Source organism: Zonotrichia albicollis, chromosome 7, assembly GCF_047830755.1.
Source record: "Zonotrichia albicollis isolate bZonAlb1 chromosome 7, bZonAlb1.hap1, whole genome shotgun sequence".
NCBI classification, from domain to species: Eukaryota; Metazoa; Chordata; class Aves; order Passeriformes; family Passerellidae; genus Zonotrichia; species Zonotrichia albicollis.
The window spans coordinates 23,677,869-23,697,115 of NC_133825.1; the positions used below are offsets into that span (position 1 = coordinate 23,677,869).

A 19,247-nucleotide genomic window follows, 5' to 3' on the forward strand; every position below is an offset into this window, starting at 1 on the left:
ATTGAGTAAAGCCATCAAAGGAACTTACTGCCACACATTGTGACTGATGCATTTCAGTAAAATATATACAAATGTGTATTTCATTTAAGCTGCTGGTTGTTATTCTAGACTCCCTGAAAATGTGCTGTAGATAATTAGTTGCACTTACTGACTGAGATACTGAAGAAAAGCAGTCAGTGTAACTCTCCACAAAATATAAGTTCAGTCTGGGAAGGATTCTCCCCTACTCTGCACCTTGTATCTTCAAGCCTTTGGAGAATTACTTTCTAAGATTTAAATTTTCTCTTCAAAAGCTTTTCTGAATCAATCAAGATTCAATATAGGAAGATTGCCAAATAAATTACTTTTCATTTCTGCCCACTGTTAAACTCCTGCAGGGAGCTGGAAATACATCAGGGTCATTAGTCTTAATGCCTGTAATGCACAGTGCTTTAAGGTGAAGTGAGCAGTAAAAGAGTTTAATACAGTTTAGTACTGGCCCCTACCCTGGAGACACCTCAGGGCTCTGGCGGGGCACTCACCTGGCTCACCCAACAACCCCAGAGCCCTGTGTGCCCAAGGGGGACACAGCTTCCACCCAGCTGGGGTCTGGATAAAACATTTCCCTTTAACCTGCTTTGGAGAGTCTGTTAGGAGTCCCTGGCAATGTGCATTTCTGCTGGAGCTCTCCTGTGGAAACAGCTGACTGAGCTGTGGAGAGCTGCACACACTTGGAGAGCACATAACTCCCTCATTCTTCTACTGGAAATGCCTGTGTGTGCACAAACCTGAGGAGAATTTATCCCTCTGCTTAGTCTTTTCCAAACTACCTATTTGACTCATTTATTTAAGGTAAAATTTACCTTGTTATTTAAAAAAATCTCTAATGAACACAAATGTGGACAATTTACTAAGGCTGTTATGGTAAAAAAAAACACCCTAATGAGCTAATTTGAGTTGATTTTTTTTAATTTAACAGGCTTTGATGGAGCAAAACTGATAATTGGAAACACATCCCATCCACATTTTAATTTCTTGGTTCAGTCATATCCCTGGTTAGTTAAAAAAAATTCAAATCCCTACTTTATTGCCAAAATCTTAGCTAATGAATACACAAACTTAAACTGAGGCTCAAATTCTCATTCTCAATTCTGACATAGAAAGCACTGTAAAATAATTCATTATTTAATATTAAGAAAGCTGGATAAAACTAATTAATGCCAAAACTTAGCCCACAGCACATTAATTAAAAGTTTGCCCAACAGCTACCTCCCTGTCCTAATTAGCATCACTGATTTCAAGAAAGCATTAAGAAAAGAAGACAAACATATAATTCCAACTTTATATTTCATAAAAAATCTCTGATTCAACTTGCAACCATCAGTAATGTGCCCCTCTAATACAAATTTGGAGACTTCCACAGCAGACAGCTCTCTCAGGTACATTGTGTTTCATCTCTAATAGATTATTGCAGATTTTCTGGTCACTCATTAACAGTGGTTGAAATCCAGGGCAAAAGTATTGATACAGAAGACAACCAGACAAAAATGATTACCCCCTAGAGAGCTGTGTATTTTATTATATTATATGATATCTGGCCCATGTTGCCCCATTTGCATTAACCACAAAGCAAGAATTCCATGGAGCATGTGACATTTCAATTCCCTGGCACTAGAGTCTGACGATCTTATTTGACATTAAACAACCAGCACTGTCAAAAGGGAAAAACATGGGTGATAATCACGTTTCTGAAATGTTGATGATAATAAAAAACCTGTGCACTGACCTCATTAATGAAAGTCTGGGCTCCCCGTGGGCTCAGGAGGAGGATGGCCCTTCGCAAGGTGTCCCGGTAGCGGTTCAGCTCCTCCGTTTTCATGGTGGTGAAAAGGTTGGAAAACACTCTGCTGATGTTCCTGTCCACTTTTTGTAATGATACATCAAGTCCCAGCCTGGAGGCCTGGTCCAGAAATCCCTGCAGTCCACGTATATCTGCAACACAGAAGGAAGAAGGGAAAAAAAGGTAATTAATTAATTAAAAAGATAATATAAAAAGCCACTTGCATGAACCTCCTCCAGTAAGGCAAGCAGCACTAATTAGGTGGAAAATACTTTTTTTCATTTTGTTTCCTGCAGTGCTCTCTGAAGAAGAATATTCCACACAGCCATTTTTCATAGTGAGCGCCAACAGGGAAATTCCATCAATTGCCTTCCCCTGAGGTCTGAGAACAACTCTTAGCCAGCTCATGCATTTGGGGGGCTCTGCAAGCCTCCCCTGAGGCTCAAGGCTATGGGGTTTAACACTGAACAAAGTCCCACCCCAACAGCATCACAGGTCAAATGCAGAAATTTGGGAGCAGATAAATAAGCAGGGGATAAATCACTCACACCTAAACTTCTCACTTTCTATAACCTCACACAGTTGCTTTCCCAAGAAACAAATACAAGATCCAGAATATACACAGCCTTCCTTTTGACTTACTCTTTTTTCCTTGTCCTGGAAATAACCTGCCTAATCACAGATTTTCCATTTATCCATAAACTCATAAAAGAAGACACAAAGCCCCAGGGTAATGACAATATATTTTAGTGTTTAAGAACAAAAAGTGGTTCAAAGAAGAGAAATCATGCAAACAAGCCCCTTCAAAACATGTTCCTTTGAGCTCTGTGTCTCAACTTCAGGATTATTTTTAAGAAAAATATATTTTTCTTAACCACATTTTTGGCCATTAACATGAAGGCATACATTTCATATGTTCATAATGAAATCTGCTTGCTCAAACTGTATTCCAGCATGTGTATAACTGCTAAATATTGCAGATGTGCTAAAATAATGACAGTGACAAGCAACTATAATTTACAGGTTAAAGTATTTCACAAAAGTTGTCAAAGTCAGTTTGGATTTTGTTGGATTTTGTGAATTTACATTCATTAGACAGCATTCATTACTATACCTGTGCAAACTTTGTGGATATGTGTGACACAGAACACAAAGATTTTTCTTTCAATGATGTTTAGTCCTTCAAAGTTACTGCAGTGCTTAACAAGCAGTAAGAAAATTCCCTTTCTCATGGTTTAGTAACCACTTGTCTTTCTGTGCAATCCTCCAAAGGAAAGCTGTTTACAGAAGATTAACTGTGCTGATATTGCTCTGGGGGGTTTTTGCCTCATGTTTTCAACTGACCTGGTGAACTGCTGGTTAGAAATGTTCTTGAAGACAAGCGCAAAATACTTGATGAACTTGGTCAGACTATCTGGACTTGGAAGGGCATTGTATATTCCCTTTCAAACACTTCCCCCAATGAAAATGAACTATTTTCCAGTTTGAGAAATGGAAAGGATTCTGAGTTTTTCCAGCTAGGTGAGAAAGCAAAATCTGAGATGGATGAGATAGTCCAAGCTCAACTGTGCAAGCACAATCTGTGAGTTTTTCACAGATAGAAGTGAATGTGAATTTATTCAGTGTTGGCAATTAGAAAGAACTGTGTGATGATACCTTCCTGAATGCTGACATGCCTGCTCTTACTTGACACCAGGAAAAAGGAGAAGGCTAGGTGGGAATTCAAAGGTGGAAGTGGGAACTGAAGAGAATTGTTTGAAGAGATGAATAACAACTTTAGGTGCCTACAAAATGGAATCTTTTTTCACAAATAATTATACACAACAATTACCAAGAGGGCAATCATTTCTTAAAATGTATCAGTACACAAATACACAAACACATGCCCATATGCAGAAGCATCTGTTTATAAGACATAATAAATTAAGCTCAGTCTTATTTTATCTGACATCACACAAGGAAGTGAGTGCCCTCATTTTTTCTCCTCCATTTAGAAGATCACAAGTCCATGCAACACTAAAGAAAAACTGAGCTTTGCTCCACAGCAGCTGAAATTGAATTATTCACAGGTACAGTTATGAATTTCTTTCTACTTCTCATAATCTGGGACTGCTAACCCTTCATTTTATTCAACACTAAAAGGAGTTTGATACAGTTCACATAGAATTTTATTAAAATAAAGGGTTCTATAAACAGTTTTGTCCATTAAAATACAATTGTTTCCTGCCTCTTGTAGTCTTAACAGAGATTTTTAATAAAAGTTTGGATTCTAATATCAGAGAGTTGTCCTGGACCATTGCTAATGAAATAATTCCTTGTGCCCATTCATTTCACACTTTGTAGGCCAAGTATAGCAATCCAAATTCTCATTTCAGTCTAGAACAAAGGACAGATCAGTTCAACGTGGGTACACAACCTATAGCTACCTCTGCCTTTAGTCTTACAATTACTTGCTTTTCTCAGGCTGTAGCCTACGCTTGGCTTTTGAAATCACATAATCATACTTCAATTTTCTAATTGCCCCTCTGATTTGTGCATGCTCAGCATGAGGACTTTCACAGGCAATATTTGAACATTTCCTGTTAGAGAACATCAGTTTCATGAAGAGGATGAAACACTTTAGAAGGAAAACTGCGCTAGAGATAAGACACTTCTCATAAAAGGGGTCCATGACACCGCACAATAATTGGGTGAGTTTACAATAATCTAGTGTCAGCCACAACCATGGAATCAGCAGGCTGGAACTGGAACTAGAAAAAAGTGAGACAAGTTTTAAAAAAAAGGTGAATTTCTTATGAACTTTGTGCCTCTTCTGTTATATCTGACTAGAGAGAGAAAAGAAACTGTGTCTGAGAGCCTTCTTCCTAATGCTGACAGATAAACCACATGTGCAGTTCTGGCAACAGGAGAACAGGACAATTTTAGGGATAACCATTACAAAGAGGGAAGGAAAGCCTTGATACACTGCTAAGACATGAATTCTGTCACTGTGACAACAAAACTAATGCTTGCCATAAATAAAGGGCTTTATTGCCCTATAAGGAATAACGGAATATATAATTTCCTCCTGGAGGTTAGGTTGGGTACTGTACTGGCTGATTGGAATACAAACATAAAGGAATAGCACTAAATGTGGCATTACATACCTATAAAGCTCATTGTCACCTACAAAGCACTTCATTTTTATTACATTATTTATAATCTTTTTTATACAAAAAAAAGTTCCTAGAGTTTACTGTAGCATTCATCTTTCATGAATTTACAGGATCTGATTCTTGGCCTTGACAAAGAGCTTGAAGCTATTATTTCTGTGTGAAACAGCTGTGTGGCTGGGCACAGCTGGCCTTTTAGGATGGCTCATTGCAGAAAAGAATTTCCAGGAGGTAAAGAGCACTATATCATCTTTTCAACACCAGTTCCTAACCCCACTTGACAGAAACAGAGGCAGCACATGGCCAGGAAACATTTTACTTTGGGTGGAAAACAGCTGGAAGTAAACTGAAGTCCCAAGCTGGAGCTGAAGGCACAGCTGAAGAAGCAGCAGGATATAATTTCACACCCTGTCATCCTCATCCAAGCAGATTCTGGGAGGAATAAATGTCGTCACCGAGTTCTGTTTTCAAATAACCTACACAAATCCTTTCACTGGTACATTTGTAAAAGGGAAAAATAAATAAGTGTGAAAAACAATGAGATCAGGCGGGAGATGGTGAGGTTTGGAGTTTTCTCATTTGCAGATTGCAGGCTCTACACTTCACACTTTTTTTTCCCAGTGTCAGTTTTGTTTGAGTGTTGTTTTGATGATTTTAAAGCAGTGAGAAGAGTATCAAAGAGGCTTGGATAGTTTCATTATTTTAGCATTTATACACTTAAAAAAATAAGTTTACCTTTTCCAAGAACTGAGGATGGGTAGGCAAGGCATTGTTCTTTATACTTAAATTCCAAGAGAGAAGAAAAGTTTCTTCTCTCATTCAAATATATACTTTATTGTCATTTTGATTCTCTTCAAATTGGACAATTATTTCATTTCTTGGCACAGAATAAAACACACATCTCCAGGATTCATTGATTTGAAAGATAACACATAAGCACTCTGAAACATGTTTCCAAAACCACTTCAGTTTCGTGGGTTTCATTCTTTTTATTTTACATTGGCTGTTCTCCCTAATTCTCACAGCTGCCAATTGTTTGCATTGCAAAAATAAGGGATAATATGCCTGGTGTTAGAAACAGAGACACATATCCTGATGATTAGTCTCCTGCTGCATTGTCAGCTTTCTGAATAAATTATTTTCAATACCATCTTTGTGTCCTTGCTGCAGATAATAACCTACTTGAAGGATTCGAGCATAGTCTAGAATTTTTGAAAACTGAAAGTGGACATTCTTCAGAAGTAGCTCTTATTATTCAGTCAATAAATAACAACTTTTTTTCCTCCAAATGCTGGAAAGACAACTATAAATGTTTCTGAAAGGGAATTATTTTATCCAAATCATCTAGAAGAATCAGATTTTGAACAGGCACTGAAACTTTCAATCTAAAATACTCAAAGAATGATTTTAACTGCTCAAATAGAGTGATGGTACCAGAAAGTGTAACATAGTCTGTTACAATAGATATGACTGCATTAATATTAGAACATAAATATTTATTCGAGCCAAGTAAAAATGTGAAATGACATTAATAAAATATATTTTCTACTTTTTTTCTCTGCTCTTACAATGTCTTCCCAAGCTTGTATTTCTCACTTCACCTACATCATTTCCTCGGGTGTCTTTGCCTGCCAAATTCCCACAATCAGTGCTAATATAATTTTTTTCAACAAACATTCAAACTCACATTTTTAAACTGTGTCTAATTTAGTTACCTCACTCCTAATTAGGTTTTAGTTCAAGAACTTTCTACTAGAAAAAATTCTTCGCTTCTTGCATGCTTTTAGATATGCCAGAGTTCACAGTAACACCTCTGCAATTATATCCCAATTTCCTTGCCTTTTTTTAATAAAGAAATGAAGTCAGTAACAAAGTAGTCATTATTATAGCAAGGAGAGAGAATATCAAGTATAATAAATCCATTAATTAGATTGGATACTTTATACTATTCAGCTTAGCTAAGAAAAGTTGGACCAAATGAGACCAGACAGGAAGTTCTGCTGCAATCTGTGACCTCTCTCTGATACACAGAGGGTCAAACAGGAAGAACTGTGGATGCTTCCCTTGAATATTGTCCCAACAATTCAGTTTGCAGTGCAAGGAATTCCTCAGGCAGGTGTGGTTTCTCTGTATTTCTATGCACTAATGATCCATGAAACCTTACAAAGCTTTCTCCTTTACACAACGGCTCAGCTTCCTTTAAGCAAATGTAAACTTTGAGCATCCAAATCAGTTGACAGCCAGCATAAAAACTTGGGAATTTTCAGAATCCCACTGGATCTCCCATTTCCTGATTTTATTTTTCTCTCCTGGACAGTCCTACAAACAGGGATCAAACACAAAGCAACATTGCCTGACCAAACAAACCTAGCAGCTGCACAGTCCCTTCTCAAAGACATGAGAGAAAAGCAAAAAATGAAACATTTCGGGGGGGGAAGCAGCAGGCCATAAGAAATTTAAACTTTGAAAAATGCATAGAATATTGACTCACTATTTAAGTTGATATCACAGACTGACCTTTGACCACCAGTCCACAGAAATAAAGTCCTACCATGTGTGTTCCAATCCAAGCATCAGGGTTAACCAGATGCAAACTTCTACTCTGAACTCCTTGTAATACCAAAGGTTGAAGTTTCTATAATGGCTGCAGAAATTTTCCACACTGGCCGCATTAATATTATTTTCATACTTTCAAAGATAAAAACTACTTTGGATAGAGTCAAATCACAGGTTATTGTCACTCCCAAACAGATGGAAAAGGGACAGAACGCACGGCAAAGCCAGATGCGTTGCATGCGTAAACAGATGCTTTCAGATTCATCATAAAAGGTTAAAAATATTTAAGTTACTGTGCACAACTGATGTTTCACACCTGAAACAGCTGATCCAATGTGAAGGTAACTGGAGCTTCTCAGGAGGCCCAGAAGCACAAAAGCCTTTTAAAGGCTACAACAGCCCTTTCACATTTAGCATGAAAGGTCAGCTACAGGTCTCTCCTGCTGGATTTTAACACTTAGCATTCAAAAGCACAAGGGAAAGCACCTCAGGAAATTCATTACAGTTGGAAAAAATATGGACATATGCTACAACTGATGTAAAAAGGGAATTCACTGAAGAACCAGCATTTCTATTCAAATCATCCATTTGATTCTTCCAAGTGCAATAATTGCCAACTGTTTGCCCAATGGTAAACCACTGAAATGAGTTGTAACAGCTTCTCACCCACTACTACTGTTTATTTATTAACATACCTTTCAAGACACTGCACAGTGCAACCGCTGTATCCTCTTGTAAGGCCAAAAATAGTTCTATTAGCAGAAAATATGCTTTGCTGGTGTATAGCCTCAATTGAAGTGAAATATTTTTCACATAAACTAATTTCAATCATTGCACTAAATTGCTGAGTTTAATATTTGCTATGACTGAGTACCAGAAATCTAAACATCAATCCACCAGTACCTTAAGAAAGCACATCTTTTTTTCTCTTGAAGGGCTGAGATCCAGCTTCCTGAAGTCATACTATTTTACATGAATAACTGAATAAATAGTACCCATTTAAGATGTTGGGACTGTAAGCCTGTCAGCTTTCACAGAAATGTAGCTGTTACTGTATGGAAACTTTGGTTATTGTACTTTGACATTTGAAGAACACCCTTCAGAAATAAGACCAGTAACCCTAAACTAGGGATGAGCAAATGCAAGCAAAAGCATCCCAATACAAACCAAATATGCCAAGGGAATACCTGAAATAGAGAAGCAAAGGTTTTCTTTTCATTCAGAGAAAATCAGAAGTCGCCTGAGGATCTGAGAGATTCATTGTGTGTGCATAGACAAGTGTCCAGCAGATAAGTCAGAAGCTCATCCCTTTGGATTTAATGGATGGCAGAGAGAGTCTCTCTCTTGTTTAAGTCACCTTTAAATACTGCACATTCTGATCTCAAGAGAGATGGCAATGGAATTACTGCAGATAAAGAAATTAAATCACACCTTTAGGAAAGGCTACTGGCAGGGAGACCTTGCCCTTTCACACATGTGACAGTAATTATTGTGTGTGCTCATAATACACCCTGTGGCTAAGGATCCCAATGTACTTCATAAACACCTGGACAGTGTAAAAAAGTATAAATGCATGACACAGGAGCTTGTTGCTCTTGTCTACTTAACTCCAAGTCAGCAAATAATAATTCAACTCTTTATTGGCACAGCTTCCCTTTGAACATTGTGTGAAGTTTTGGGGCACCAAAATATGAGATATAAAGCTATTAGAGAGTGCCCAGGGGAGGCCATGAGGATGGGGAAGGGCCTTGAAGGGAAGCCATGTGAGGAGAGGCTGAGGTGCCTTGGTCAGTTCAGCCTGGAGAGGAGGAGGCTGAGGGGAGACCTCAGTGCAGTCACAGCTTCCTCCTGAGGGGCAGAGGAGGGGCAGGCACTGATCTCTGCTCTGTGTGACACTGACAGGAGCCAAGGGAGGGGCCTGGAGATGTGCCAGGGCAGGTTTGGGCTGGATATCAAGAAAAGGTTCTTTACCCAACGGGTTGTTGGGCACTGAACAGGCTCCCCAGGGCAGTGGTCACAGCACCAAGGCTGACAGAGCTCAAGGAGCCTGGGGACAATCCTCTCAGGCTCTGATGGGACTCTTGGGCATGGTGCTGTGCAGGACCAGGAGGCAGACCCAAGGATCTTTGTGAGTCTCTTTCAACTCAGCTTATTCTGTAAATGGAGAAAGTTTCTCTCATTTCTGTATATACAAGTAAAAGTTATGTGTCTGGGCATACAAACAGCAGAGAGGCCATCAGAGTCAGCTCTAATGCTGTTGGCACCCTCCAGGGATGGAGTCTTCACTGAGCTAACATTCTCTGTAAGGTTACTATTTCTCTACCGGTCTCATATTTTTCATAACCAAGTCCTTAATGATGTTAATTTTGTACTACCTCCAATCTCCTGCGCTGCCACTCGGGCAGGTTTCACTGCAAGGCTCACTTTGCAGAGCATTCCATCCCAGGTGGCTCAGGGGCACTGAGCCTGGTCCCCAGGAGCCCTCCCTGACCACGTGGGCAGCGGGCTGCAGCTCTGACCAAGGCTCTGTCACCAGAGCACAGGCACCAGATGGACACAACTCACCAGGAGCCCGAGCTGCACAGAGCTCACTGCCCTGCCAAGCCCATCCCGCGCCTGGCCAACGTTTGATCACAGGCTGGCAAGGCAAGGACAACCGTGGGCATATTTTTAGCTCAGAAACAGGGAAGAAGGACCCTATGGACAATCTTTATTTTATTTACATGATGACCGTCAGGCTGTAATTAGTATGGTTGTATTGGCAGTTTGATTTCCATGGATAGCTGTTTGACTCACAAAGAGCATTTTTCTACAGACATTGAATTTGGAAAAAGAGGGAAAAAATGCATCCACCTTTAAATTCCTTATTTTTAAAGCCCATTTTTGCAATATAGTTTCCATAAAACTCTGCAGAAAAAAGCAAAGGGATAAAAAAATCAATTGTAGACTCCTCTTTTCTCCAGTGTTTTCTGACAAAAGCAAGATGAGAAGGATCCCTACTGAGATAACAAATCTCTTGGCAGAAGAAAAAGGGAATTGAAAATAAAAACTAAGTTCATGTCACATCTAATGACCACCAATTATTCCCTCTTGTAGGAATCTGACAATAACAAAGAAAGAGAAAAAATCAATTGCCAATTATTCATTTGCATCATGACAACTACTGTAGTACAACGGCAAACACAAGTACTCCATTCTCTAACAAAAGAACTCTGAACCCAGAGTGGGGGGGAAAAAAACACATAACCAACATGCTAGAGAACAAAAATAGATCACCTTGGTTTTGTTCATCAGCTAAAACCTCCTCAGACAGCCCTCTCCTAGCTCCATGCTTAAGGAACAAAATGGGTAATGATTACTGAAAAGACAACTGGTCACTCTGAGGTGGAACAATGCAGCAGGACTACTGTCAGGAGGCTCTCCACTCATCAGATTGCAAACAAAATAAGCACGTTTTTACAAACTGAAAAATGAGATGCTGCAGGCCTTACTCTCACAAACATTCAAGTCTGTTTTTTGCACTGTGTGAGGAAACTCAATGCCAAGTCCCCTCCCACGTACAAGATCTCTCAACATATGAATATAGTGCACAGTTACTACACACTGCAATTTATTCCTTTGATGATGATTATCAGGACAAACACTTAAAATGCACAGGACACATTTACACCTTTCTGGATGTGAAGCCATTCTTTCCCAAAACAGCAATAAAATACACAAGCAAAAAAAGCTTCTCAGCTTTTTAATCCCTGCTCCTGTGCTACTCTTCCCTCCAAGCTACAATCCTGATAGTTTACAGTACCTTCACAAAGGCCAGATATTCCATCATGAACATAAGCTGTTAAACTTTTTTTTTTTTTTTTTTTTATTCCTACAGAGCAACAGCAAAGAGAAATATTTACAGGCTTAGGACAACAGTGTCTCTTCATTAAATACTCAGCTGTAGAAAAGGATAATGGTAAATAGATACCTGAGGAATCAACTCTTCACATCCAAAAGCAAGACCTATTTGGGGTTCTCAGTTTACTCCAGTGGCAGCAGGGGAGCTCTATTGGCGTGTTTATGAAACTGGGGCTTCCTATAGCATCTTCTTTATCTGTACTTACAAGTAAATGAATTGAGAGATCTATCTGCCTCAGTAAATTTAAATTTGATTGTAACACTCAGAGACGAAGCAACTCAACTCCCCCAAAATCTGACAAGCTTTTATCCACTTATCACAGCCATTAATCTGAAGGCCATTTAGGAAGTCCAATACACCCTAAGGTTAATATTTCAAGAGGTCTTACTTTTTTTCCCCCCTAATTAACTTCATTCCTTAGCTAATGTCTTCTAATTTACTGGAAAGGAGTCAGGCAACTCCAAAAGTCACCAGAGGAAATGTCATCATTAGAAAAGGATGTGAAGGACATCTCTGGCTGAGCAACAGCATGCAGGTGCTGCTATCTTTGGTGGGTGCTGGCAAATCCACACATCTGAACATAGCTCACAGGAGCAGACACCGGGCTAATTTCAGTTACTTTAAATAAAGCAATGGCTTGGAAAAGGACAAGATGTTGTGCCAGAAAGGACAGGATGATATTTTACTGCCAGACATCTCAAAGTCCATCAATCAGGTACTGACAAGACTAATGTAATTACTGACTCCTCTTTTTTCTAGTCTTGTGGAGAAGCTAGAAAGCGGAAAACAGAAACCCCTCCTCAAGAAAAGATTACAATTGCTATAATGCACTGAAAGGAAAACAAAAAATATTAAAACTATAGCTAATAAACCCACATTACTTTCACATATTCTATTTTCTGAGGGAAAGAAAAATCTAAATCTGCTGAGTTCACAGGAACAATTCAACTATGTGATGCTTTATAAAGACATGGAAAGTCTATTTGAACTCCGGATGAACCACACAATATTTTTATTTTTATCTTTTATTCTGCTCTTCACTCCAGGCAGAATCAATTTCAGGTTTTTATTCTGGGGACACAACACATCAACACAGCACATAGCTTTAAGATAACTTCCACATAGTTTAATTAATCATAAAAGGAGCAGATGACAACTAACAGTTCTCATTCTACTAAATTCTTTTATGCACCAACTATAGGTAAGGCCTCTTGCAGCTGTCTCAGGGTTTGAGTTTATTGATCATGACAATCATCACATAATGTATGTTCCTAAATAATATGTTCAAGCTCTTCAGCATCTGAAATATATTTGGTTGCTATAATTAATAACTTGAGGCAGAGGGAAGCAGCGTTAGAGGCTTCTTCTCAGGAGAATGCGACCCAGATCTCCAAAAGGCAAGTTAAGAATGCCAGTTGGAAATCTTCGGAAGGGAAAATAACACTGAATGGGCTTTTCGGTTGACTGTTTTGGAGTGGTGGGTTTTGGTTTTTTTTTGTTATGGTTTCTTTTTGGTTTTGGGGTTTTTTTTCTTAGATTTCCTTGTAATTTCATCCTTGCAATTTCCTCCTTTGAGCAAAAATGAGGTTCATTTCAGTTCAGGTATTTCTTCAGATCTCTTCACTCACTCATATAATCATTTTTCTCACTGTCAAGAATTGCTCTTGGTCACAGAGTACATGAACAGATTTCATCTGCACCGTCTTCCTCCTCACCCTAAACATCCCTGTATCCCCATTCACTTAAGATGCTTGTGGGCCCCTTCCAGCTCTGAATGTTCTGCGGTTTATTTGGATGCATTTCCTGACACAGCCCTACACTGATTTCCACAGCAGCAGAGACAATATAGCTGTAAACTTCAGGGAATGAGACAGCCATGTAAGCTGCTGGAAACACCCTGATTTCAAAGCCTTCTAGCAAGAGGCTGCAGATACAGTTTCACACTTCATTTCTCCTGACATGTCCCCAGAAACACCGCTGTGCGTATCCAGTGACAGTAAACCACACGCCCCAGCCACCTCCGAGGCTTTCATACACTAGCTACTGTTTCCATGAAAAAGAAACATTTTTTTCCCCCTGGAAACAAGTGCTCAGTGTTTGTGTGAACAGAGGTCTTTTGCTCAAAAGAGTGGAATGAATGATCAGCAAAATGTGCTTTAACACCGGAAAAAGAGAGAGCTGGAAGTTGAGCTCTTGAGATTTAGAAGGTCACTGACTGTATTCTTTATATAGCAGGACCTTTTTTTTTTTCTCTTTTTTTTTTCTTTTTTTTTTAATGTAGAAAGAGTCTAATATTAAAACTATCAGTTTATCAGTCTCTGGATATATTACAATAGCATCCTGATTTCTGCTTTCTGTCACCCACTATCACTAAGTTTTATAAGTAAACAAACAAACATTTTCCTGTAATTTCCAAATTTAAATAATAATTTTTCTGATTTATACTTCAATTATTGAAATATACTGCTTTAATTGACCTTTAATGAGTGAAATAAACCCCTCTTCTCCTCTTACAGAGACCCCACTCATCCCTAGATGAAGTGATCCATGACTGATTTATTGATTCCACAATCATGAGAGATTTACTTAGAACATATATAAGTATATATATTATATATATAATACATATATGTATATTATATACATATATATAAATATATATTATATGTATTACAATAATGGGTGTGTATATATATATACACCCATTATTATATATACATATATACTTAATGTATATATACATACATATATACATGTAATGTCTGTGTGCATATATATGTGTGTGTGTGTATATCTATCCAAGGACTCTTTCCCAGTCCCATGATGATAAATTTGAGCAAAACCATGAAAATCTGCTTAAATCTCTGTAGCACAAGAGGCAGGAGGGGTTTCCATTGCTATAGCAATAAACAGCAAGCAATAAAAGCATTTCCCTTGAGCAGCCACAGTAATGTGTAAGTGCAGATGCTAAAGAGGAATATTAGGATGAATATAGACTAGTTAATTGAGGATAAACATACCAGGAAAAAAAAAAAAAAGAGCCTTTTTGAACTTTGCAGTATGCTGATGACAATTTGAAGAGACAGTGAGTAAAAAAACCTACTTAGAAAAGAAGAAACTGAATCATGTGAAATTCGCAGTGGATTTAGTGAAGTGCATAGTCCCATGGGCTAAAGAGATGTGAAGAGAGATAGCAAGGTTGACTGTGAAAATGAAAGAACTGGACACTGAAGTGTGCCGTGGGAATATTGAGGCAAATTCTTCCAGCAACAACTAAAGAACAAAAAGGAAAGAACCAACACAAAGCGAAGTGTATCCTCAAGCCTGCTACTTCATTTACATTTTTGACCTGGTTCTGAAGAAAGAAAACAAACAAATGAACAAACAAAATCCAAAACCACCTAGAAACCAAAAAGGAGTTGAGAATAATCAAAATTAACTGCCCAAAATTTTTTTTCCTGATTTTATAATTCACTCCTGCAAATTTTTTAGGTAGCCTTTATTAAACACTGCCTTTGATGCTTTATATGATCCTATGATGCTTAATTTCTATTCATCATTTTTTTATCCCTTATTCCCACTGCAATAAAGAGTCACTTTGATTTACAATTCCCTTCAGCCATTATATATAGTTTTATATACATACACATTAAAAAAATTAATAAAAACAGAATGAAAGTTCTTATTTCATAAGGTACACTATTTAAGACAAGGGTTTGAACTTTCTTTTTTTTTGGTTTCTAATGGTGTTTACAATTTGAATGTGACACTGTCAGTGGAAAAATTAAAATAAGCTACAAATATAGCCGTTAAAGATACCAGGAGATGTTTCTTGCATTTTCTACATAAATAAGTGGAGAGTCAAAAGAACAGGCTACACTAAAGAGACTTAAAACTCAAGGTTGGATATCATTCTGTTTTCAGAAACTACTACTTTCTCCTTGTTAAAGACTTTCCAAAGGTCTGCATAGACACTCAAATGTCTGATGTCTCAGACTCATCAGCTGTCTGATGTCTATTTTTGTTACAGCCTGCACTTCAACTAATTTGAATGTCTCATATTAGTGCTCTAATTATAGATTTCATATAATCTGATTACTGTTACAAACATAAGGGTCAAGCTCCTCTTAAAGTTGCCTAGTTTCTTTTAGGCTCTACAGAAAGTAGCTGAAAGTGATGTTAAAATCAAAGTTATTGTATCCTGCAGGTTTATTAAACGGATCAGATTTTTTTTAATTATGCAACATGGAAAGCAGTAATTTCATAATTTTGTTTTCAATGGGCACATATAACTAATGGCAACTTAATAAAATTAGAGTTTATTTTTCTTCACAGTCATAGTTATAAAATTTTAATGTCACTTTCTTGGTGCAGTTCTCTGGATTCAACTGCCCCCATCTACTCACCTCTACCCCCAGAGCACCCTCACTCTTGTTCCCCACTCACATCTCAGTCATTGCCTCCATGGAATCGTTAATGGTCTACAATCTTCTCCCCTTGCCCCCCAAAAAAGACTCTGCTCTACCCTTTAAAGTGTCTCTGGAACAGGGGCTCAGGGAACAGCAGGCAGAGCTGTCTGAGCACTGCAGGCCAGCCAGGGTGGCCACTGACCCTTGAGGAACGTGGCCAGGCAGGGGCAGGGAGCTGCAGAGTCCCTAAAGCCCTTCCTGACTCACAGGGTCTCACTCCTGCAGCTCCTCTCAGCCCAGCAATTGATAAAAACAAAATGAAAGTTCATATTCCATAAGGTACATTACTTAAGACAAGGGTTTGAATTTGGGGTTTTTTTTTCAATTTCTAATTGCATTTACAATTTTTGTGTGACAACGTAAGTAGAAAAAGACTGCTGTGACTCCAGAGCACCATCACCAGTGTTCCAGGATCCCACCCTGTGTCCCTGAAGGTCTCTGCAGGCCTTGCCAGCTGCACACGAGCTTTGCTGTTCCCACACCTCCCAGGGCTGCTGCAGCAGGGGATGGCAGGGGGAGGAGAGGGAAAGAGGGCTGTGAGAGCAGGGAAGGAGAGGAAGCAGGGGGTTTATTCTGCAAAGGCATCCCCTGGACTGGAGAACCACTGCCTTGCAGGATGGGACCCAGCTGTGACTTGGAACACAAACAACCAGCTCCTGAGGGTCCAGTGCTCCACTTCAGCAGCACCAAAGTCATGCAAGGGGTTAATAACTCATGATAATCAGGCCAGGATTATTCCCTACAAGAACAAATACATTCAGAAAAGATGTTCTTCCAGATGGTTTTTAATACATATAGACTGCTGCAGAATTAGGAAGGCAAGATTGCACAGCACATCCAAATCCCCCATCAGTTTGGGAGGCATGGTACCCTGCCTTTCACATGGACTCTGAGGCTCAGTGTATACAAGCTCTTAGCTCAGTGTCCCCCTCTGCCTCCTCTCTGTTTTCCTGACAGAGGCTAAGATCAGAAAAGGCAGCTTGCTCTGACATTTCCAGATGGAGAAAGAAGCAGGCAAAGCCAGTCCATTTGGATAGAGGTGGGATGGCCAGCTCACAGAGAGAAAATGCCAGCTCCCCATACAGGAGCAGATGAATTTTTTTCATGGCTCCCTGCTGCTTTGATCCTGAATAATCTGTAGCTAACTGTGTTCATCAGCCTGTGCTCGTCAGGCTGACATGCCCTTCCCTGCAGGTGGCCATCCCAGGAACCATCATCCAACTATTTTGCACAGGCAATAATATTAGGGAAGCAATGGCAGGGAACCTTTTGGTACTAGCGGACTTTGATCATGATAATGCTTATTAAATCTGATACACTGGATGACTGCACCCAGTTTTATTATTCAGCTAAGGAATTGTATTATAATGCATATAGATAGTCACATTCTGATATTAACCTTAACCAAGTGCTTGGGCTACAGTGAAAGTAAAACAGACATAGGGGAAAACTTTGAAAAAGCTGTCAAGTGAATAGAGCCATGATTTAAGTGATAAGAAGACTCAGTCTTTTCATCATATCAGATAGGGTACACTTAGAGCTGAGTATTCTGACCACTAGTAACAGCATGCCTGGAAATGCAAAAAATTTACCTTGTGATTAAAATGTGACTTATACCACTGACTGTGATTAGTCTTCACCTGTTTTAATAACTTTAATATTACAAAGCTAAATTCTCTATGTTTATTACATGTGATTATTTTTTATAAAAAATCTTGGAGGCAATGAGCCAGTAAACAAGAGGGAATACTTCCAGATTCCATTTTTACTTTTAAAAATGCCTAAATGATGCAAAGGCATCTGTAATTGTGATTTTAGATATGTTATTCCCAACTACAACTGGAAGAAAAGTAAGTATTTTCAACATTCTAGCATTTATTTTTATCTTGAAAAAAAAAAACCAAACATAATATCGAACACACATTTGAATAAATAACTTGTCAATGTTCTTCATCGAGTTTTATTTCATTATCAAGTTATCATGAATTTACTTCTTTATGGCAGCCTAACTTGCATGTCATCCACCCAGTGATAGGTCCTGTCAGCACTTCATGAGAGAAGATTAATTCTCAGAGGAATTACATATCCCAGCAAAGTGGGAAAGTAAGGAAAGAAAAAATTAGAGCAAAATTATTTAATCTTTAGAATTGTATTAGAAATAAACCAGAGGAGATCTTAGAGGCTTCTTAAACTATTCATCTCTGGCTTCTGGCAAGTCCCTCAGGATCATTTTCAGTGACATAGAGGTCTGATGTTGTAAAGAGGTGACACTTGTGACAATTTCAGAACTTTCCAGTCTATTCCCCAATAAAACTGTTAAGCTCCTAGATGCTTTTAACACTATTCTAAAAGAAAACCCAAAAATTTAATTCTGGATGTCTCTGCCTCCACTCCCCATCTAAATCATTTAGAGCATGATTTTACATGGTTATTGCAAGGACAAAATGCTTTAAAGTGAGTAAATTACCCAAATTCTACATTAACAGCAGTGATATTCACTTAATTTAAATAGATCATTAAGAAACACATCCACAGGCTCAGAAATCCCTTGCATTTTATCTTCATTAACATCCAAGCATCTGTGGACCTGGCAGTGTTTGGTTAATGGTTGCACTTGATGATCTTAGAGGTCTTTTCCAACCTTAATGATTCCATTCAAAGCCAACCACATGAAAGGAAAAGCACTCCCACATCAACAGTTTGGTCTTCTCTGCCTTGTCCACCAACTGCATCTCTGCACAGCCCAGTGAAAAGCTGAATATGCCTTCTCCCTTGTACTACAATGCATTTTACAAAAATATTTCAGCAGCTAGTCCTGGACCAGGGCAATGTGCTCTGCTGTACTCAGATATTTCAAAATTAAGTGAAACAAGGATTTTTCTCTTACTCCAATTTCCCTATTTCAGATCTGCCCTGAACATCAGTAACTGTTGCCATAAGCTACTATAAATCAGTGTGTGGACTGGAGAAAGCTGACTCCATCCCAGCCAGACTTCTACACAAGTCATCCACTGCATTTCCCTTTTAGCAACATTTGTTGCTGTTCCATGCCTTGTCCTGCCTTAGAACAGCCCCAGAATTTAACCAAAACAATGAATTTTCAACCCCACAGTATAAAGAGAAAATCAAAGCCGCACCATCAACTCAATTTTAACATTAAACAACAGCAAGGTTTCAGTTATTAAGACAAAATTAAGGAATATAAAAATCTTTAGCATCCACAGACTGATAGATTAAAACCATTTGAACCCCATGACAAAATCTATTTCCTTATATTGTTTACTGCCAGCATGAAGGAACTTGGTCTTTAGAGTGACTTATTAGAAATATTACCAGTGATTGTATTCAAA

The 19,247-nt window shown here is 38.6% G+C and overlaps 1 protein-coding gene across 8 annotated transcripts in view; it reads right to left on the minus strand.

Moving 5' to 3' along the window:
- Nucleotides 1-19,247, minus strand: part of GRID1 (glutamate ionotropic receptor delta type subunit 1) — a 477,950-nt gene that overhangs the window by 209,552 nt on the left and 249,151 nt on the right. For all 8 annotated transcript variants that reach the window (XM_074544662.1, XM_074544661.1, XM_014267759.3 and 5 more), the window contains one exon: nt 1,766-1,971. In XM_074544662.1, coding sequence (XP_074400763.1) covers nt 1,766-1,971 — 206 coding nt within the window. The remainder of the gene's footprint in view (nt 1-1,765; nt 1,972-19,247) is intronic.